The following is a 22,588-nucleotide window of genomic DNA, read 5'->3' as shown; positions in this document are numbered from 1 at the left end:
TGTCCAGCCGAGTTCTGAATGGAAGTTACCAACCTCGTCTCTAGAAAGCATTGTGCAGGCTTCCTATGAGGACCAGGACTGGGAGATCAGATACTGAGTGATCCCTTTGAGAAAAGTGTTCACCCATGGGTGACAGGGTGTTTTTGTCTTAAGACTGCCTAAACCTTTCTTTGGGGTATCATCAAATGATTACAACTCAGACTTGATGGGGACCGCATCCTTAAAAAAATATTTCCTGAATCCCCTTTTCTAGCCTTCAAACAACCCCCAGCCTCGCCTGGCTCATCATCAGAAGCAAGCTCCACACAGACCAGGAGACGCCAACTCAAAGCAAGCTCCAGACCCTGCCAGAACAACAGATGCAAAACCTGCAGACACAGCTCTGCTGATACAATGATCAACACCCCCACAACACACCTTCCAGGATCCATGGGTTTACACAAGCTTATCGCAACGTGTGGTGTACCTCATCCAATGCACTCAATGCCCCAATGACACCAATGTGGGTGAAACCCGACAATCACTATGCTCTCGAATGAACTCATAAAGAAAAATAAGACAAAAACAGCCGGTCACCCATGGGTGAACACTTTTCTCAAAAGGATCACTCGGTATCCGACTTCCCAGTCCTGGTCCTCACAGGAAACCTGCACAATGCCTTCTAGAGATGAGGCCGGGAACTTCCATTCAGAACTCGGCTGGACACTAAAAACCATGGTCTTAACAGAGACACTGGTTTTATGGCTTATTACAACCATTTTAACACACCCTTCTGCCCACTAACCGTAACTGCCCACTTCACTTGCAGTGGTCTCCTACAGCATGCGTGAACCGCTTATGCTTAACAATCTGTCCCACCTTGTGTTTAGCTTGGACATACTGGTTGCCTTCTCCAGACCCGAGGAAGAGTCTGTGAAGCTTGACAGCTTGTCCCTTCCTCTAACGGAAGTCGGGCTACTTACCTTGTCCCTCTTTTACATACGGGGTATTTGTTTATCTTCATGACACAGAAACTCCTCCTTACAGTGCCAGTTATACCCTCTCCAGGTCTGCATGTCACTCATTTCACTGCACCACGCAGCCACTATCCCAAAATATAGGAACATGATCATCCTTTGTTTATTCAGTGTCCAAAGTGCGGTCCCTTCCCAGCCATGGGGAGCTGTGGGAATCCCTGACTTCAGTGCACATCAAATCTCAGGCATGTCATTAATGTCATATTTGGGAATTCACTCAGGGCCCCCGGCCCCAGCCCTGCTGGGACATTCACCTTGTCAGCAAACAGTGATAGTAACAACCGGGAACAATCCTACATCCAGCAGGCCACATTCACCAGTTCACTCAGGCTGCTTTGTGTCACCCTGGTGATGCAAAGCAGCCACTACCCACTGGTCTGTTCTGGGACAAGCTCTCCCCTGTCCCTTCTCCATTGCCCTGATAGGAATCCAGCTGGTGGGACTTTGTCATTATGGCAATCTAATGATCAGGGAGTGCAAACTAGCAACTCCTGCTCATTGCCCACTGGGGCGCACTGATATAACCCTGGGTGCCCAGGCCTTGGGAAGGAGAGCTAGTGGGTAGAAAGGGCACTGGAGCAATGGAAAGCCTAGGCTGTATATGGAGCAAGAGCCAGTGCTGGGCAGAGAGAGCTTTAGAGCAGATACCTCACAGAGACCTGGCATCCCCACCTCCCTCTGTCGCTCTCTAGAGCCCAGAGGAAGGGGCGTGCGCTCACCGCCAGCAGCCGGTCCCCGATCTGCAGCCGGCCATCCTTCTGGGCAGCCCCTCCCTCAATGATCTTGGTGATGTAGATGCTGTTGTCTCCTGGGATGTGCTGGTTTCCGATTCCACCTGCGATGCTGAAGCCTAGTCCTGAGGGGAACACAAGAGGCAATGAGAGGAGACTGAAGAGCCACTAGATGGTGAGTGGAACACACCTGCCTGGGGACGCAGGGAATTTAGAACGCCAATGGGTCGCTCACCTTGCTCCTCCGCCCACGCTCTCATGCAGCTCCTCCTGTTGGTGGCCTGTTACTTGGGCTTCGCTAAGCACATGGAGCAGATGGAGAGGATGGTGGCCTCTGGTCCCTGAGCAATCAGGGACATATGGAGAGGCCAGTACGCTCTGACTACCAACTGTTGCTATAACCACACATCTGTTCAACTGGCGCAGGGAACCCTGTGCTGCCCAGATCCTGACCCATGATTTCCCAGGCCCCACACAGCTTGCTGCTCCCCTCAGTCCCGACCCACCGCCCCCCCAGGCCATTTATGTCCCAGTCACAGGGGCTGGGTTAGGCTACCGCAGTCATTTAAGAGATTTCACCTTTGGGTCCTTTCATCAGGTTAACTTCCATTATAGTCTCAGGTGGGGGCTGCCTCCGACGCACCACAAGTCGAACCACCGGGCCTGCTTCCTTCAGTGCCTCCACTGCCTTGCTGTGCACCACCTCAGAGACATCCACCTCGTTCACCCGCAGGACGCAGTCGTTCACCCTGCAAGCAGCAGACGCATCATTGGCTGGCCCCCTGGCTGCTCTCATTACGGTGTTTAGACAGCTCTTGCCTCAAGTCTCTGGAGAATCTCCTGGGAGTTCCCCTGAATTCACGGTCCTTCAGTCTCCTCTGACCCCGCCACACCTTGGCCTAGGCCACAAATCTCCATCCAGACCCCCGTGAACTTCACTGAGAACACAGTTCTCTCTCCTTCCATCCAACTGAGCCCCAGAGATGCTGAATCAGGACACTGAGCTTGTGGACAGGACTACAGTAAGGACATTCTCATGCCAGGCCCAGCCGCTTAACAGGAGTGGGTGGAGAGGGGCCTGTGATGGGGTGTTCACCCCACACTTGCTCCAAAGGGGTTAATGGAAGACAGGTGGGCCAATTAACCTATCAGGCTGAGAAGAAAGCCCTAATTAGGGGAAGCTCACCTGTGCGGGAGCAGGTACGGCTTCTAGAAAGCGAGGGAGTTGACAGCAGAGGGGCTGCAGGGAAGCAGTTTGCAGTCACTCCCTGGGGGGAGGGAGTTAGGGCTGGCACACCTGGTGTGGGGAGCCAGAAGGGGCAGGAAAGTCTCAGCGAAAAGGCAGCAAGGCTCAGGATGGTGCAGACCTTGGCTGCTGATCGGATGGTCCCTGAGCTGGAATCCGGGGAGAGGGCAGGCGCGGGTTCCACTGGGGAAGTGGCACCATGGGGCAGTGAATGGGAAGACTGCCTAAACCTGCTGGTAAGGAAAGACTTTGATACCCTGGAAGGGGAAGACAGGCGTAGAGACCTGAGTCAGAGAGAGAGAGAGAGCGAGCGGCTGCAGGGTGTGCAGTGAGCAGCAGAAGGGGGCCTCAGACCTGGAAAGAGCTAATCCCCAGAGCGGCCATGAGGAGGCGCCACCTGCGGTGAGTGGGGGATCCTGTGGGAAGGGGATCCTTCAGCATGACTGAGGGGTGAGAGAGACCCCCTCAGCTGGGGGAGGGGGAAGCATGGCAGATCCCTGACACGCACAGAGGGGACAGGGGGTCTGACAACTCATTGGTGGTAAAGGGGGAGATAAAGAGAATAGGCAAAGAAACCAGTCCCCATATTCTCTTGTCCCAAATCACCCACAACATGGCCCATCACCCCATTCTCCCCACGAGGGATTCAGCCCCTCTTCTTGTCCTCCCAGCACCACCGCTGCTACTCAACAGCACCGCACACACAGACCTCTGGCGATGCCTCCCAGTTTCAACCTGCAGCTCCCGGCTTCCCCACAGCGCCCCAGAGCCCCCCAGTCCTGACACATAGGCTCCCTGCTGTTCCTGGCAGGAGTCTCCCTTGAGGAGATGTGAACAAATTCTCTGACGAACAGCCTTCCAAGGGAAGCAGTGGGGGGCAAAAGATCTATCTGGCTTCAAGATTAAGCTCGATAAGTGTATGGAGGAGATGGTATGATGGGATAACATGATTTGGCAATTAATTGATCTTTGACTATTAGTGGTAAATAGGCCCAATGGCCTGTGATGGGATGTTAGATGGGGTGGGATCTGAGTTACTACAGAGAATTCTTTCCTGGGTATCTGGCTGGTGAGTCTTGCCCACATGCTCAGGGTTCAGCTGATCGCCATATTTGGGGTCAGGAAGGAATTTTCCTCCAGGGCAGATTGGCAGAGGCCCTGGGGGTTTTTCACCTTCCCCTGCAGCTTGGGGCACGAGTCACTTGCTGGAGGATTCTCTGCACCTTGAAGTGTTTAAACCATGATTTGAGGACTTCAATAGCTCAGACAGAGGTGAGAGGTTTGTTACAGGAGTGGGTGGGTGAGATTCTGTGGCCTGCGTTGTGCAGGTCAGATTAGATGATCATAATGGTCCCTTCTGACCTTAAGGTCTATGAGACTCAGCTGAGACTCGCCAACTCACTGCATGGGGAAGCCAGTTCCGCATGGCTGGAAAGCCGTGCGTACTAACCCTGTGCTTCAAGTCTGCCTATCTGCTGGGCTTGGTTGAAAGCGAGCGCCGGGAACACCGACCTGTGCAGCATTAAAGCCACATCGAGCTGCTGCCACGTGACCCTACTGCATCGTGCTCAGGCCAGGACAGCAGTTTTCGGGTACTCACCCTAGGCGGCCATCCATCGCTGCAGCTCCACCAGGGATGATTTTCGTGATAAAAATCCCTGGATCATCAGGAACATGGGGATTATCAATTCCCCCTGCAATGCTGAAGCCAAGGCCGGAGTTACCCTGGGGAAAAGCAAAACACGGGGAGCCTTTCTGAGGAGGGAACTTGCTCCCTTGGTGCTTGTACACGCCCCAGGCCAGAGGCTGAATTAGGGCACCGCCCTCCCCGCTCTGATGGTGCCATGCCAGCGAACCCCTCCCAGACCAGCAACTCTCAGGATGGCACAGTCGCGCTTGCAGAATCTGGGTTCATCCAGGTCCCCCTGGCTCTCAGGCAGGCTGAGAGGACAGTGGTTTACAGAGGCTCATGCACGCGATCTGAGGTGCGCGGATACTCCAGCAAGGCGTGCTGAGAAGGTGGAGCAGCAGAATGGGAGACGCTCAGAGCCAGAGCTCTCCCTCCCAGGAGCCGTGTCTCTGCTGACAGCCTGAGCCGGGGTAAAGCTACCACCAGTGCCAGCTTCCAAGGAATAGATCCCAGTACCTGCCAGGGAAGAGAACCACGGTTTGTGCTGGTACCAACATGTCTGATCCGATGACACGGGGAATCTCCTGTGCCTCCCAGGAGAGAACACCTGCACAGGGGCTCGGCCCAGAGCCAGTGCTAGGCGAGAGGGTTTTAGAGCAGAAACCTCACAGAGACCTCCCTGCCTCCCTCTGTTGCTCTCTCGAGCCCAGAGGAAAGTGTGTGCGCTCCCTGAAGAACTCCAGAAATGCGATTTTTGGACTTTGATTCTCTCAGATGCACCAGTTTACACTGAGGTAACTACTGACTTCGGCAAAGTTATTCCTGTGGCACACTGGTGTGAACAGGTGGAGAACAGGCCCCCGGTCTCTGTGTCGGAGTAGGAATTACAGAGAACGCTGGAATGGCCAGGTAAACACACAGATCTATTATGGGCCTGGGACAAGAGAGCGGTGGACAGTGCAGAATCACGTTATGTAGGGTCCTCTTTTCTGACACACTGAAACTAAGTGACTTGGGCATTGTCCTTTCTTGGTGAGAAACCATGCGGGCGATGCTGACCATCCAACTGGGGTTCTTACGCCGCACCCCTCCCTGCCATATCCTAGTGCCTAAGGCATCTGCTGCCCATACCCCATCCCTCTGTCAAAAGCCCAGCAGCATGGCTCTTGTTTGCAGCGGCCTTGTTTAGTGACAGGACTTCGGATTAAGTTTCTATTCTCCTACACAGGGTTGAAGTGGACAAGACCACCTTGTTTTGCTGTTCTGCCTTAGAAAAGTGTATTTTCTCCTTGTCTCCTCACACAGAAAGGCTGACATCTTGTCTCACCCTCTCAAGAATTTCTCACAAGGGAGACCTTGGACTCTGGGTCACCTCTGTGGCCCAGGACCCGAGAGAACTGAGGCTATTAATGCGGTGATTGTGTGCTTAGCTCCTCAGATGGATCCCATCAATGTCAGACAAACACTGGCATTGTCTGCTAGAGGTCTCTCTTTAAACAGCTGGGCTTGAAGAATCACTTGTGAAGAGACCTGGTGAGATAGACAAGAACACTCAGAGGACTAGATAGATCCTTTTCTGGGGAATGCCAATAAGCCAAGAAACGTAAGGTGGAATAGGGCCCAGGGTTTTGAATACAACCCCGTAGCTGAGAGTTTGCAAACCGCTGCCTGGAGATTCCATGACCTGTACCAGTTGCTCTTTAGTTTTCATGATGTGGTCCTCCGAGACTCTTCTTCTCCCCACTGTAAACAACTGGGTTCATCCAATGTATCAGCTCTTCAAACATGCAGTGAACATATGACATTACAACAAACTCATCATATGGCTTGTTTAGTCTGCAGAAGAGAAGAGTGAGGGGGCATTTGATAGCAACCTTCAACTACCTGAAGGAGGGTTCCAAAGAGGATGGAGCTCAACTATTCTCAGTGGTGACAGATGACAGAACAAGGAGTACTGGTCTCAAGTTGCAGTGGGGGAGGTTAGGTTGGATATTAGGAAACACTATTTCATTAGGGGGGTGGTGAAGCACTGGAATGGGTTACCTAGGGAGGTGGTGGAATCTCCATCCTTAGAGGTTTTTAAGGCCTAGCTTGACAAAGCCCTGGCTGGGATGATTGAGCTGGGGTTGGTCCTGTTTTGAGCAGGGGGTTGGACTAGATGACCTCCTAAGTTCTCTTCCAACCCTAACCTTCTATGTTTCTTCTATGATTTAACATGTTCAAAGCACTATATAGACATGGTCTCAAAACAGCCCTGAGGTAAGTGTCCATACCATGACTACCCCATTTCCCAGATGAAGAAACTAAGACATCGAGAAACAAAGTGAATTGGCCAAGCTCACACGGTGAATCCGTTTGAAAACTACACAAGATGCTGGAGAAAAAACAAAAGCAATGACTGCTTCTGTGCAGCATGAATAGAAGGAATCCAACATGAGTTGGCTAGATTGAGGTATGCAACCTATGAACGACAGGTGATCTAGCAATCTTATGGATTATAAAATTGAGATTTTCCATAAAATTTGGCTTTTCTTAGCCCATCTGACTGAGGGAGATCAATCCAAAACTGAACAAACTCCTCTTGTTCATGTGGGTATCATCCTACACTGAGAATAGAAGCTGCAAAATCTGTTATCCTGGAAAAGGTTAATCTCTTCCATACATTGTAGATTTTCTAGACCAATTTAAAAGGCACTCTTTTTCCCCTTGGCTTGCAGAGAGATGTTGGGGGGAGAGCAGCTGAATTCTATACAATAACATTTGCATATGATCTCCAGTTATTTGTAGGATTTCAAGGTAGTGCAGGAGGTGTTGAAATGTTCCTCCCCACTGTGCTCTGAAAGGCTCCTGGTTGCTGTTCTGTGGGCTGGAAACTGGCTCTGATGAGCAGGCACATGACAGGTAACCTTTGGTTCCAGAAGAATAAAAGCTGCTTCTCCTGCTGTGGGGTTACCCTCCCTCCTTTTGGCTGACTTCCAGCAGCTTTATGGTCAGTCTTGGAAAAGCTGCAGAGTGCTTTACTAGCCTTTGGAGCCTCCTTCATTGCCGTCTTGAGTCCATTCCCCAGGGAAGCTGTGCTAGTAAAGGAGAAGGCTGCTCTAAGGTATAGGATCATTGTCCCAGGACTTGAACCATTAATTGTCTAACTATGGCGGGGCAACCCATGCTGTGAGCTGAGAACTTGGCTCCAATAAAATATCTTAGAGCCATTTCACTTCCCTTTGGTAGCCTACACAAGAGCAGGCGCAGAGAACTCTCCGAGGGGCTGCCCCCGGGAGCGCGCGAGGCGCGGCGGCTCTCCGAGGGGCTGCAGGCTTGCTGTTTAGAGAGAGATTTTTAACTTCACTAAACGAGCTCCCGTCCTCCCGTGGCTATTGCTGGAGTAGCGGTGCCCACCATGGGGCTCACGCCGCCGCGTGTCAGGGACTTCATGTGAACAGGACTGAGCAATACTCAGTAAATCCTGGGTAAGCCAGGGCAGGGTCTGCCCTTCGGTCTCTAGAACCTACGGAGAAACTCACCTCCTGCTGTGCTCTGACCTGGCTGCAGCTTCTGAAGCAGCCAGCCTAGTACAAGAATAGCTTAGAGTGACAGCGATCAGCACGCGAGGTCAGCAATAGGTGGTGCCCGGGGCTAGGTCCGAATCCGGCAGAACAGGGCAGTCTTCTCACTAGCTACGGGTGCCAAGGAGTGCTTGTCACACCCTGGGTTATCTGGGTTTCCAATTGCACTGCAGGTCCAGGAGGCCACCAGAGCTGTGGACTGTCTTCCTGGTGGGAGGGCGGATGGCTCACTGGAGGAAACTGTAGAGGCAGAGAGTTCTAGGTACCTCCCTCTCCCGACCAGCACCACCCATGTGTCTCCAGGACTAAGCTTTGGCCATTTGTTGATCTCGCCAGGCCCCTGGAGCGCTGGGGTTATTTGTCTGCTGTGAAGGGGATGTAAAGCTGCTGTCGCCTCCCTGTGGCTGGCACCTCAGTCCACACTGTTCATAATCTCCTCGAGTGGCTTCTCACAGCTGTTGGAAAGACAGAAGGATCTTTGTGGGGCTCCGTGGATGGGGGCTCGGGAAATGTAGGAGCAGGTGCCCTTCGTGACCCCCTGTGCAGCTGGAGAGGAACAAGCGACCTGATCTCAGTGTGATCCTGCTTGCCCCTGCCATGTCTCTGAGGTGAGACAGCAGCATTCCAGGGACAACTGTGTGGAATGCTATGGAGAGGCTCCACAATGCATGGGGGTCTGACCCCTCCTCTGAGCGTGGCCAAGAATGGGCAGTAGTCGGTCCAGGAAAAGGGGGGGTTTCTTGTGCTCCATACAGCTACATCCAGACTGACAATCTGACAAAAATGGCACTCAGAGCGATAACACCTGCTGATCTGCACGAGGGCTTGTATACCCGAGAGGCTGCTAAACTGTGCTGGGCTCTTAGGGGCCTGCAGAGTCTGTCGCTCCCCCCAGTGAGAAAGGTGCTTCCTAGATTTCTGCAATGGTGGAGGAGGGGGAAATCACCTCAGACCTGTCCTACTTACTGTACTGTGGCTCCGCTTTGGAGCCTAACTCCAGTGTAATCGGGAGTACCACTACCTACATCCACGCAGCTCGCTCCCGAGCCACAAAGCGCTGCGGAAGTGTGGGTGGATGGAGGCTCCGTCCCTGGATAACCCTGCACGATACAAAGCAGAGGAGAAGAGGGAGACGTCTGTAGGCCAAGAAAAGCAGAGTTACAAGGTTTGTCTTCCTCTGCTATGGACGCACCGGGGCGTAGCTCAGCAACGCAGGAAATTGGTCACTGCCGTAGGCAGCCCTGGAATAGCCTCTGGCCTTGCTGGATCTACCAGCTGAAGAGACCAGTACAAGTTCTCCAAGGTGATTATGTTTCCAGAGGACTCAAAATGGGATTTGCCTTGGCACTTGTGCGAATTAGTGTCACTCTGCTCGTGTTAGTGGGCCCCTGTGCGCATCCCTCATGAGAAGTGGTGGAGCAGGGAAGTCAAGGTCTCTACTAGAGAATAACCAGAGGGCATCCCTTTACCCTGGAGTCAGCTGGATACCCACCTGCAAGAAAATCTCACTGTCCTCTCACTATTGAGGTGTGAGCCCCAGCCAGGCCCGGACACACAGTTCCCTGGGACTGCCTGGGCCCATGGGCTGAAACCCACATGGCTGCTGTTGCCAGTAGGTGCCGTGCAAATGAAACAATGGCCATAAAGCTGTTGCTGTCCTGGCCAGCCTGAGCCTGGCATTCACCAGCTTTACCACAGAGCCAGGAGTGGCTTCCCAGTCTGTGTGGTGACGTTCTGATGCTATGTCCTATGCCTTCCTGACCCTACATGGTATCGGAATGCCAGTATGTCTTCTCAGGCCATGACATGCCATAAAAACTGAGCAAAACCCAGCTTTACCTGAACGAAGGGACCCCTGGGCAAACAGTGGTTGGAAGAAAGGGGGTTAGCTGGTACTCTGGAGTATCAGGACGTTTTGTCATTGATCTGTGGTGTAGAGACCTGCACAGGCTGGCACCCTGGCCACCTTGGCTCCAAAAGCACCCATCAAAATAAGCCACTTGCTTTCTCACATGCAACATATCGTTCTGCCGGGGCGAGGCAGGGGCTCAGCCCTTATCCTCATGCTCCTGGAGTGAGCCCCTCATGGTGTAGGAAGGGGGCAGTTTACTACAACCATGCTATAGAGCTCAGCATTCTGGCCTCGGAGTGCAGATCCCATGGCCTTCAGCAGAGCTGCCTGTATGTCTGAGGGCAGATTCTGGCCCTTTGTTTGACACTCTAGGGAGCTGAGAAAACCGGTCTCCCGTGAGCCTGCCCAGTCCTGAGGGACAGCCTCTCTCCACTGTCATTACTCCTCTGGGCGTTCCAGGGAAAGTCTGCTCCCTGGCTTGCCACAGCACCGGCTCCAGGACGGAGTACTTGCCCTCCCACGCAGGGCCTGGAGCAATGCCCGACTCACCCGCGCAGAGGATGTAAGGAAGTAATGTGTGGCAGAGATACATGTTCTCCTGAAAGTCCCAGCTCACCCTAGTACAAGCTCCTGTGTGGGAGCTAATTTTAGCTCTCATCTGTACAGTGTATGCCACCAGCCCTGTGCCGCTGCAGCTCACAGAGAGACGAGGAGAAGGCCCAGGCAGAAATTCCCCCCATTCCAACCCAGTTTACTAGAAAACCTGTCTCTGCTGGTTAATATCACTGTGATTAATACCTTGAAGTGATACGCAACCAGCTGACAGGGCAGAAGAGGGTACAGCTGACTTCATGTGCCTGTTTGCAGATTTCTGACCCTAGCTACTCTTCATCGCGTGTGCGTGCGTGTGCGTGCGTGTGTGTGTGTGGGAGACAGAGATTCCACCTACTTGTGCATGAGCAGACGTGTGTGTGAGACTCCGTGCATCCTGTGTGCCTGCCTGCCTGCCTGCCTGTATCAGGCGGCCAGCTGGGTGAATGAGTGGGAGATTGCTGGGCGGACTGTGTAGTGCACAAGAAAATCCTGCGTTTCAACCTGTGTGTGGTCAGCCTGTGCTGGTGCTCTGCTGTCCTGCAGAAGCAAACCCACATGGTGACCCACAGCGCTCGGAGCGACACCGCTTCGGAAAGCACCAACATCGCACTTACCCTTTCTAGGACAATCTCCTCATATTTAAACATGCCATCACTGCCGTTCACCTGGGGAAAGAGAGACAGTGTGTTACACCACCTGCCAGCTCACAGGGATTCATTGCTTGCTTTTGACAGGTGCCAGCATTCCCTTCAACATCTTAACAGGGCCGGATTTCCAACGAGGCACAGCAGGCATGTGCCTAGGGGCACCGGCATGCTAGGAGCATACCTCTCTAAAACGGTGTGCAACACAAAGGTCAGCTGTAGGGGGTGGGGCTGAAGATGCTGTGCCTAGGGGCGCATAAGGTGTAAACCCAGCCCTGCATCTTAATATTGAGAATCAGGCCCCATATCCAGGGCTCTGAAGCTGAAAATCGCAAATAATCCCCTCCTAAAATTAAGCCTAACACTTCTTTCTTTGGGCCTGATCCAAAGCCCAGAGTTCCTTTGTCGTCTTGGTTCTCTCTTGTGTGACTTTAATGGCAGCACATTTTAAACAATGAAAAAGACTTTTGTTTGTTCTGCAGCATATAACTAACCTCTAGAACTCACTGCTGCAGGATATTATTGAGGTAAATAAAGTGGATTAATCAATTTTAAAAAGATTTAAACATAACACTTAGCTTGCAGCTTACACCCTCCAAATGCTTTACTAACAAACTACTTAATATGGTGGAGTAAATAATTCAGAAAGTAATTTATTTCAGTAATTTATCTGGTTAAAAGAGATGTTAGGAAGCATAAGGAATGGGATGGAGACTGGAGAAAGTATTATAATGCCATTACATAACTGAATGGTATTCCCTCACCGAGACAGAGTGTGCAGTGCTGGTCACCCCACTCAGAAGGATACAGCAGGGGGTGGGGGAGTTCAGAGAAGGATAGATTGAAAAGACTGCAATTGTTTAGCTAGCCAGGAGACTAATAAGAGGTGACACGATAGAAGCATATAAAATAATAAATGGTCTAGAGAAGGAAGATTGGGAGCTTTTTGTTCTCACTTTCTCCTAACAAAAGAACAAGGGGACATTCAATAAAGCCAAAAGGGGGTAAATTCAAAACTGATACAAGGAAATACCTTTTCACACAACGTGTAATTAGACAGTGGAACTCATGGCCACAGGACGTAATTGAGACCAATAACCTCGTAAGGTTCATAAAGCAACTGGACATTTATATGGATCACAAGAATATCCACAGTTGTCATTAATTATAACAAAAAGTGTGGAAGGGATATTAGACTTCAAGCTTCAGGGTTAAGCCAGTATCTTACTTACTATTAAAGACCAGAATGAGGCCTGTGGGGGGACCAGTTTATCCCACATCTGTTACTGTGGGGTTCCTATGCTTTTCCTCTTAAGCATGTGGTGCTGGTTGTTGTCAGAGATAAAACAGTGGACTAGATGGACCTTAGGACCAATTCAAGCTGGCAATTCCTATGTTCCTAGGCTCTTTTGTTGTTGCTGTTCAGAAATGGCCTGTGAGCAGTTTACAGGCTTTTTGTTTGTTTTTTATTAGCGATTAATTGACAGCCCATAGATTGTGTGCAAACAGCTTGCTGCAAATACTTCGGATCCAAAATCGGAGCGGTGCTGGTTATTTCTGACTGGATTCACAGGTCACGTTTTATTGATTCTGTTCCCTGATTGGGTGCACATGAACAGTTGCGTTCAAGGTTAAACATTCGTATCCTATGACTATTCTCTCAGGTTCCCTGTTTCTGTGACATTCCATTCCAACTTGCTCAACACAAGATTCATGGAAAGCAAACTCAAAAGGGGTATGAATTCAGCCAAAGCAAAATTACTGAAAGATGCAACCAAATAGCCACAGCATTGTTCAGCAGTAGTTTCCCAGCTCTGCGATTTAATGAGAGTAAGAACAGCACGCATTTCTAGAGGGACACATTCACCAACATCCCAAATGCACCTTATTAGCTCAGTTTCAAGGTAATAAAATTACTAAAATCTGAAACCCTGAATCATGAGCGTTAAGAGGCCACAGTAAATGTTATTTACACGGGGAAGAAAACTTCAGGTCATTCCTATTTCCTTCTGGGTTCATTTTCTTATTTGCCTTGTTTCAGATCCCCATCACCACGTTCTGCCTAGTGTCTGGGCCTTGGCAAGTTGAGAAGCACGAGCCCACATGATGGTGGACAGGAGGAGAATGGCTGTGATGGCAGAAGGGGAAGGAGAAGGGTCTGGCTGCTCTCACCACTCAATACCGCTCTAGCAGATAATGATTGTAATTGCCTGGTACCAGTCATGCTGGAGCAGAAAGGAAGCAGGGGGTTATTTACTCGCACAGCACTGCAGATTCACAGAATCATTTCCATTCGCTTGGCATCCTCCTTTAATTCTCCTCTGTGGGGATGAGGCAGTAGCGTGGCCGTGCTCATGGCTCATTCCCTGTGGCCGGCTCCTCCTGCTCGTGGTGCGACAAGGGAGGGAGGGTAAAACCTCCCTTTCACACCTCTAGTTCCTTTTAACGTAAGGGCTTTTCAGACATGTCCCGGGCAGTGCCTGGAAGGCTCCATCTCTATTCCCCGACCCGCCATGTCTCACTCATTGGAAACAGGAATGGGTGCACGGATCCCATGAGGTTTTGATTTGTTGCTGCTGGTTCTTGCAGTCCTGTTGAGGGGTGGGAGTAAATGCGTTCACATGTTTCAGAAAGACACGCCAAGGCTCTCAGCGTGTGGAGCAGAGACACCAGCTCGCTCCAGAGAGGCTGCAGTGGCAGGATGAAGTTAGTGAAGTCAGGAAAGGTTATGTTACGTAGCACCTGCTGGAACACTCTGCACGTTCCCACTCTTGGGTCCAGCTGGGCTGGTGGGAACCTCTAGCAACAGCAGTGCCTGCTGCAGCACTGTTGTGGCTTTTACCTGTCCAGGAACAAGGCTATGAACGGGGGCACCATGCTCCAATCACCTCCGCTCCTTTCTCTGCATGCCTGGAGCCCAGCAGATGGTAACAGCACTCCGAGGTGTGGGGAGGCTGAGCAGGGAGCATGGATCTGTACAGGCTTCTTTAGAAGAAACTCAAATTACTGGTGAGTATCCTCCATTTCTTCTTCCAGTGGCCTCCGTACACAGCCACTTGTGGGAGCTTAGCAGGCAATCATCCTCCCCAGGATGGCAGGAGGAGGAGGACTAGTTGATGAGAGACGGTAGCACCACTCTGCCATACTGGGCATGTGATCTAGATACCATGTCTACTGAGCGGTGTCTGGTAACTGTGTGGATTGAGCTCCAAGAAGCACTCTACAGATCTATTGGGATAAGTCTCAAAAAAGCCAGAGTTTGCCTTATCCCTGGCTGAAAGGGTTTTGAGTCCCTTGGGTATAAGGGACTTTGGTGACAGTTCAGAGTCTAGTCCACTTGGATAGGCACTGAGATGTAATGCCCTGGCCCTTGTGACTGCCTCCATAAAACAGAGAAAATCTCGGTGACTTTCTACGTTATTTTGACCTATTTAAATAAAAGACTAATGCCCTCTTAGCATCCACCAGCCTCCAGTCCCTAGGGTGAGAGTAAAGTCTGGAAAAGATTACTGGCAGAGTCAAGGTTTGATTAGGTGAAAGTCAGTTCTCACCCTGGGCACGAACTCTGGATACAGAACGAATGAGCCCTCTGCCCTGTTAAGGGAAGTCAGACACAAGGGCGTGCAGCTTACTGAGCCCCCTCGCTCCACCAGTAGCTAGAATACAAGCTATGTTGACAGAAAGATGGAAAAGGGAGTGGCCCCCTGGGTTCAAAGGGAGGCTGTGTTTGTTGGCGGAGTGAGGACAAGATTGAGGTCCCAGGGGGGAGGAGGGTCTCTTACCAAAACATAATTTCGTTAGACCCTTCAGAAACCATTTTACCTCAACAGTAATACACCACCACCCAGCTCTTCTACAGCACCTTCCCCGCAGATCTCAAAGCGCTTCCCAAAGCAGGTCAGCATCACTGTCCACATCTTACGCACGAGAAGACAAGCACAGAGACGGGAAGTGACTTGCCCAGGGTCACCCAGCGGGCCAGTGGAAGAGCTAGGACTAGAGCCCGGCTCTCCCAAGGCCCAGGCCAGTGCTCCAGCTCCTAGGCCACACTCACACAGGATGGCTGAATACCGTTTTATGCTCTACTTGTACGTGAGAATCAGAGAAACCCAGGAGTGCTCTAAAGGAGGAGAGGAACAGACCCAGCAGCAAGAGGACAAGGAAATAGTCCATTATGGACTGAATAGAAGCCACAGATTAAACCATACTACTGAGAGCTGCCCAAAGGGAGAATTTATTTAACTTGCAGGTATAGTAGGAACAAGCTGATTGCTTTTTGAACTCAGTTAGAGCTGCCAAGTGCAGGGGCAGTGTAAGTGGATATGGCCACCCTGTAGCACCCCCTGCTGGCCAAATGTTGCATTGCAGGCGCTCCCCAAAATGTGTCTCCTCAGCTCTCCACACACTAGGCACTTGTGGAGGTGTCTTCACCCTCCAGCCAAGGCACAACACAAGAAATCTCCAAAAAACCAAAGATTCTTTCAGCCCACTATTCCCAGCCCTTTCTGTGCTACCTTTGGGAGTCTCTGTCTTTCTCCCCTTGTTCCCCTGGTGTACCCTTTCTGCTCAGACCCTGGCTCAGGGCCTTCCAGAGGAACACATGAGCAAGCCAGCTTTTCCAACAGCCACGTTGCACTCCCCTCGCTCAGCCCTTTCTAAGGCCCAGCTGTCCATCAGGCTATCACCTGCCTCTCCTTGGGCCCACCCCCTCAGGCTGGGAAACAGCTAATTCATTATGGCACAGATGTGGCTGGCCCCATCTGCCCTTAAACGGGCAGTCCCACCGAGTCCTTCAATGACCATTTATGTTGGTCTGGCTGATTCCTGCTCAGCTGGCCTTTTGTCTGTTTTGGCCAGAACAAAGCAAATCAAGCAGGAACGGCGCTCACTCCTTAGAGACAGCAAAGTCCACAATGAGCAGCTCGACATGGAGGAGCTGAGAACAGCCTGAAAACCCTGACATGTGGAAAGGCAACTGGACATGATGCCATATCTAATGCACTATTATGTCACTTTGGGTTGAGAGCACAGAAGCGGCTGCTTGACTTCTTTATTTCCTGCCTGGGGACAATGGAGACACCCAGGCTGTGAAGACAGGCGAAAGCGGTTGCATTGCTCAGACCACATAAAGACCCTAACCCTGCAAAGAGTTACCACCCAAAAGCTTTACTCTGCTCGACCTATATGAGCAGACGATAACGGTAGAATGGATTCAATGGTGGAAGAGCAGCTGACAGTGACGAATCCAGTTTTTGCTCAGGCCGTTCATGCTGTGGCCAAGTTGTGAACCTAACTTAATACATCGAAGATAGCTTTGAAGCCCGTAACTTTACAGTGGTTGTGTTTGCTGATCCGTCTGCTGCTTATGACACTGTGAACCAATGTGCACTTCTACTGAAATGGGCAAGAATTTTGAGAAATAGCAAGATGGTCAGGTTATCTCCTCCCTGAGAATCGACATTTCTCTATCGAGATGGTCAGAAAAGTCTGTGGCGTATTCCACAGAATGGACTGCCCTATGATTCAGTGCTGTCATGCTTGCTGTTTCATGTCTTCACAAATGACATCCAGAATTCCCTGATGTGTGAAGATTCATTATGCAGTTGATCTTTGCATCGTTACCCAATAGGAAAGATTTGAGGACACTGAGCACATTCTAACTGGTTCCCTGAGTATATTTGGAAAATATTATTTCACATAGTTCCTGAATGCCAACCCTAGCAAGACCCAAGTATGTGCCTTCCACCTGAAACACGGTCAGGCAAAGCAAAAACTCTAGGTATCATGGGATGGTACAATTCTCAAGCACTAGGAATATCCAGTGTACCTAGGCGCCACATTAGACTGAACGCTGATGTTCAAGAGCCCATCAAGAAGCTGAAAAAGAAAGTGGGCTCTAGGAATTGTGTACGCCAGAAAGTGGCCAGTACAAAATGAGGAGCTGACCCCAAAACACTTGTGAAACTAGTCTCGTCATGTGTTATTCAATTGTTGAGTGCCCCAGGTATGGTCACTCAGCCTATGCACACAAAATTGATATTAAACTCAATCAGTCCTGTAGGATCATCACAGGGGACTTTGAAACCGACTCCCACGCAGTCGCTGCACTGTCTCAGAGGGATGGCACCACCATCCATGATGCCTTCAGTAAAAAGGACAGAGAAAAACAGGTGCATGATCCAAATCATCCACTGTGTGGAAACTAGGCTGATGTCTAGAAAGAGAAAATCCCTTACCCCAAACTACCACTGCGGAGGGCTGCAGAGTAACAAAATGGCACTAATTACTGATGATCCTGGGGAACCTGGCTGCTTCAGAACCACTCCCTCTGGGCCCTGACTTCGAACAAAAACGCGGTTTTCTAAATTGGGCGGGAGCTGGGCTGGCAAAGGCTGGTGACAGTAGGGCCATGTGGAAATCGAGGAATGATCCCAGATGTAAATGTGGAGATCAGAGGCAGGGACTTGAAGACTGCCTGATGCAGTGCCCCCGTGAGCATCTCCCAAGGAGCTACTGGCCTTAAGTGACATCACCAGGTCCTGGCTCTGGTTTCGAAACAGGAAGCTTTGATCATGGCACAGAATGGACCCCAGCAGATTCCTGTGCCCTTGGAGGCCTGTGTGCTTCTCTGTACTCTACTCAGTCTATGATCGATTTGGGCTGGAAACAGTAACTTCAGTTTCCATTGCTTGGAGCTCTGATCAAATCTGTACAGGGCTCCGGAAGTGGCATTTCCAGGCTTCGCAGATGCCATGTCTTTCAAGTCTAGTTTTGCAGCCTATTTACATAAGTCCCACTGTTCAGACTCATTAACCTTTCCAGCTCTTTCCAGGGCAATAGTCACACAGGAGCATCTGACACCCGTGGGTGGTCCCATCTTGTTCAGGTACTGCTGATAGCTTCCTGGATGTCATGCCTGTGTCACCAGTAGCAATTCTGGGCAGAGTCAAGGAAAATATGGTGGCAGTTTTACCAGCTTTTAAAACACATGCCCTGCCCTGGAATCAGACTACAAGGTGAGCTGTAATCATTGCAGATCAGCAGCACATCTCCCTTGGGATGTGTTGGAAAAACTCTCTCCTCTGAGCACAAGCGGCAGGTTCTGGCTCTCCCGCTCTGTCTCTATATGTCTGAGGAGATGCCTGTGCCATGCCTAGTCTATGCTGGCTCCTGCAACTCTACATTCTGTCACAAGCAAGCTGCTCTAAAAACCTATCTGGCTCCTTGATCTACCGCCAAGGTGGTCAGCCACAACATCAGGGCCTACTATCTCCTCTGCACAGCACAGCAGTCTTGGGTTCGGTCAGCACTTGGACTGGAGACTTCTAAGGACAAAATTAGACTTCTGCAGGAAGTAGTGGTGATAGACCCACGTGCCAGCTAAACTCTGGCTCAGGTCATTACATTCTTTGCAGCTACTCCAAATTCCCCGTGAACTTTCAGTTGAACAGAGGGTACGTATGGCTCCAAGCAGCTCTGCTGCATTGCTGTGCAGCTGTTAAACAACGGTTTCCTTCCACCCCAGTGGCGAATTGATTCCGGTGCACAGAGTAAAGCCCTTTGGTGGGGCTAAAGGCTCCATCTTAAGGGTCTCATCTCCCTTACTCTGGGCTCTCCCACCAACACAATTTACCCACCTCCTCCTCCCTCTCCCAACACACTGACCTATACAAAACTCAGAAAACTGGGTTAGCTCTTTGCTCTGCCTCTCCTTCACATGCCTTTCTCTCTCTGAAGCCCTTGGGTTCAGGAAACCTTTGGAGCTGGGCAGCCCCCTTCACTTGGCCCACAGTCTCATTTCAGTTTATCAAGTGTCCAGAGTTGCCGGTTGGGAATCTTATTTCCGACATACGGTGTTCTCTGTGCTGATCCCAAACACTCCTCTGGCATCATCCTGCATTAAATCCCAGCACCCCACAGACACAACTATGCCCAAACTCATGACCACAGAGAAACAACACACATACGCACGCACACCCAAAAAACACAAGTACACAGAAGTCCTTGCCAACCTCTCACCCTCATTGAGGGCCAATGTACATAGACCAAGCAAAGACCAATAGCCTCTCATTGTCATGGACAGAGGATGGCAAACGGCTACAGAGATCTCACTGCAAAATATCAATCTCAACCTGTCCAAGAATAAGCAAGGCATACTTACTATGACATGGACAACCTTGAAAACTAGAAATGGAACGAAATGTAATAGTACAAAATGCAGGGTCATGCACCTAGAGACTAACACGAATTTTTGCTATAGATTGGGGATGTATCAGCTGGAAGCAACAGAGGAGGAGAAAGACCTGGGTGCATTGGTAGATCACAGCATGAGTATGAGCTGCCCATGTGATGTGTCCATGAAAAAAGGGTAATTGAATCCTAGGGTGCATCAGGTGAGGTATTTGCAGTAGAGATAGAGAAGTGCTATTATCATTATATGAAGCACTGGTGAGACCTCATCTGGAATACTGTGTGCAACTCTGGTCTCCCATGTTTAAAAAAGAAGAATTTAAACTGGAACAGGTGCAGAAAAGGGCTGCTAGGATGATCAGAGGAATGGAAAACCTGTCTTATGAGAGAAGACTTAAGGAGCTTGGGTTGTTTCGCCTAACCAAACGAAGGCTAAGGGGAGATACGATTGTGCTCTATAAATACCAGGGAGGGAGAGAAGTTATGTAAGTTAAGGGCCAATGCTGGCACAGGAACAAATGGATATAAACTGGCCATCAAGTTTAGGCCTGAAATTAGATAAAGGTTTCTAACTATTAGAAAAGTTCTAGAACAGCCTTCCACGGGGAGCAGTGGAGGCCAAAAATCTAACTTGTTTCAAGACTGAGCTTGATAAGTTTATGGAGGGCATGGTACGGTGAGACTGCCTACAATGACCTATGGTCCTTCCACAACTGCTATTAGCAAATATCTTTGATGGCCGGAGAGGGACACTAGATGTGGAGGGCTCTGAGTTACAACAGAGAATGCATCCCCAGGTGTCTGGCTGCTGGGTCTCATGCACATGCTCAGGATCTAACTGACTGCCATATTTGCGGGTGAGAAGGAATTTTCCCTTGGGTCAGAAGGGCAGAGACCCTGGGGAGGGGTTGCACTTTCCACCCCAGCATGGGGCACAGATCACTTGCTGGTTTAAACTAGTGTAAATGGTGGATTCTCTGTAACTTAAAGTCTTTAATGATTTGAGGACATCAGTAACTCAGCCAGAGGTTAGGGGTTTGCTACAGGAGTGGGTGGGTGAGGTTCTGTGGCCTGCGATGTGCAGGAGGTCAGACTAGATGATTATGATGGTCCCTTCTGGCCTGAAAGTCTGTGAGTCTAAGAATAAGCAGGGCATACTTGCTATGCGACAGACTCACACGGCTAGGCCTTGGCCACCGCGACAGGGCACACAGCCCATCAGTGATCAGAGAGAGCCTGGAGCACTGGGCCTGGTATCAGACCTGAACCAAAGTCAGCAAGAAGCCAGGCTCTGAGCAAATGGCAGGCCCTGTCCTAAAGCAGACACTTGCTCACAAGTTTGCTGTCTGGCACACGAACTGGGCAGAGGCACAGCGAGCGTCACTGAGACACAGACACCCCTAAGTACTAGGTATCCATGTAAACACTTTCCTGGGGATTGTACAGGGACACACCGACCCCGGGCAAGACAAGGACGGGAGGACAGATTCATGGACAGAGATGTTTTGTTCGAACCCACAGGTACCAGGTGTAGGTTGGTAACTAACCACGACAGGAGCGCGGTACGTAAATTGTTTGTATCTGTGTAGAAGAGAGAAGCCACAGGAGGAGCACCTTTGTCTGGCCAAGAGGGCAGCAGAAAGTCCCGCTGCTGACGGGAGCCAGTCCGTCGTAAGGGGCGTCCGTGCGTTAGCGTACCCGTAACCATTGAGCTGGGCACTAGGACCGGACTTCGCCGACAATAAACCCGTCCGAGCCTCCGCCGCCCAGCTGAGGCTGTGCTCTTCCTGAGTGACACGATGAGCACTGAGTGGGCGCAGCAGGTGGCAAGAACACACACGCATACCCCCAGTGCTAGGCGCTAAGGTGCGTCTACATCGCAATAAAAGACCCGTGGCCCGGCTGCGGCTGGCCCGGATCAGCTGACTTGGGCTCACGCTGCGGGGCTATAAAATTGCAGTGCGGAGTCTGGGCTCGGACTGAGGCCCAGCCTTGGAGACCCTGTGAAGGGGGGAGGGTCTCAGAGCTCAGGCTCCAGCCCGAGCTCAAAGAACTGCACTGAAATTTGACAGCCCAAGGCCCAAGGCCCACTAGCCTGGGTCAGCTGACCCAGGCTCTGAAACTCAGGGTGGTGGGGGGAGCGGTTATCGCAATATAGAGCTACCATAGGGACAGGCGCCATGGTGAAGGCAGACCCTTAGAGACCGCTGGCTCACGCCTGATGCCTGGCAGAGGGGCTGGGAGCGCAGATACTCTTCTACCGTGGATCTCATTTTGTCAAAGCCTAGGAAGGTGTGACCAGGGCAATAACAAAGAACAAACGAAGCATGATACTGTGGTATCCTGGTAAAATGCAGGGGAGGTGATCAAATTAGAGGTGAGGCGGCCCATTATGTAAAGAAGGGGGCAGTCATCAGTGTCGGTATACAGCCCAGTAAAGAACACACTCTCTTCCCTGGGCCACTGGCAGAGCTGGGAGCAAGGGAGGCCTATATGGAACCGAAACCACTCGTCCCCTGATGGTTACAGGGAACTAGGCGGTGCCTCGCCTGGGAATGGAAGGAGACCAAGACCTTCCCTCTTATTTTCCGGGTGCTTTGTTCACTCTAATATTAAACATCCCAAGCTGCAGGGCTCTCTTCCCTTCCCTGGGCCTCAGACATTTCACACGGACCCTGACTTTCAGCCCAATAGCTCCTGGTCTCAGTTCCATCCCATTCCTGCTCCTTGTTAGAAATGAGCAAACTGTGCCAACGTTTTCTTTTACTTCAAATATAAATTTCAACGTAGATGAGTCAAGGGCTCTTTTGCATTCCCCTTCCCCCATCTTGTAATGCTTGAGTGTCACACACCCCAATTCTGGCCCAACACACACTGGGAACATCCCCATCATGCCTGGAGATGTGGATAGTCACCAAAAATGAATTTCAAATTTCAGATTTGATTGCAATATCCAAACTTCATGCAAGAGTATGTTGGTTAGTTGCATTAGGCAGCCAGCTGGGGAACAGAAGAGATACCATGTAATTTAACAAACCAACAAAGCACATATTCCAAAGTCTGAATACTGAATATCCAGCTATTCAGAGGGGGTGAAACCCGTCCCTCCACACTATAAGACA

At 50.8% G+C, this 22,588-nt stretch overlaps 1 protein-coding gene across 5 annotated transcripts in view; it reads right to left on the bottom strand.

Moving 5' to 3' along the window:
• The window catches only part of DLG3 (discs large MAGUK scaffold protein 3), a 178,517-nt gene that overhangs the window by 70,061 nt on the left and 85,868 nt on the right, over positions 1-22,588 (bottom strand). For all 5 annotated transcript variants that reach the window (XM_084640164.1, XM_084640165.1, XM_084640163.1 and 2 more), the window contains 4 exons: positions 11,247-11,297; positions 4,594-4,718; positions 2,327-2,496; positions 1,736-1,872 (listed from right to left, as the gene is read on the bottom strand). In XM_084640164.1, the coding sequence (XP_084496290.1) occupies positions 1,736-1,872; positions 2,327-2,496; positions 4,594-4,718; positions 11,247-11,297 (483 nt within the window). The remainder of the gene's footprint in view (positions 1-1,735; positions 1,873-2,326; positions 2,497-4,593; positions 4,719-11,246; positions 11,298-22,588) is intronic.

Source organism: Lepidochelys olivacea, assembly GCF_965140295.1.
Source record: "Lepidochelys olivacea isolate rLepOli2 genome assembly, chromosome: 9".
Taxonomy (NCBI): domain Eukaryota; kingdom Metazoa; phylum Chordata; order Testudines; family Cheloniidae; genus Lepidochelys; species Lepidochelys olivacea.
The sequence above is the reverse complement of the archived record's forward strand: the minus strand, read 5'-3'. Positions and strand labels throughout refer to the sequence as shown.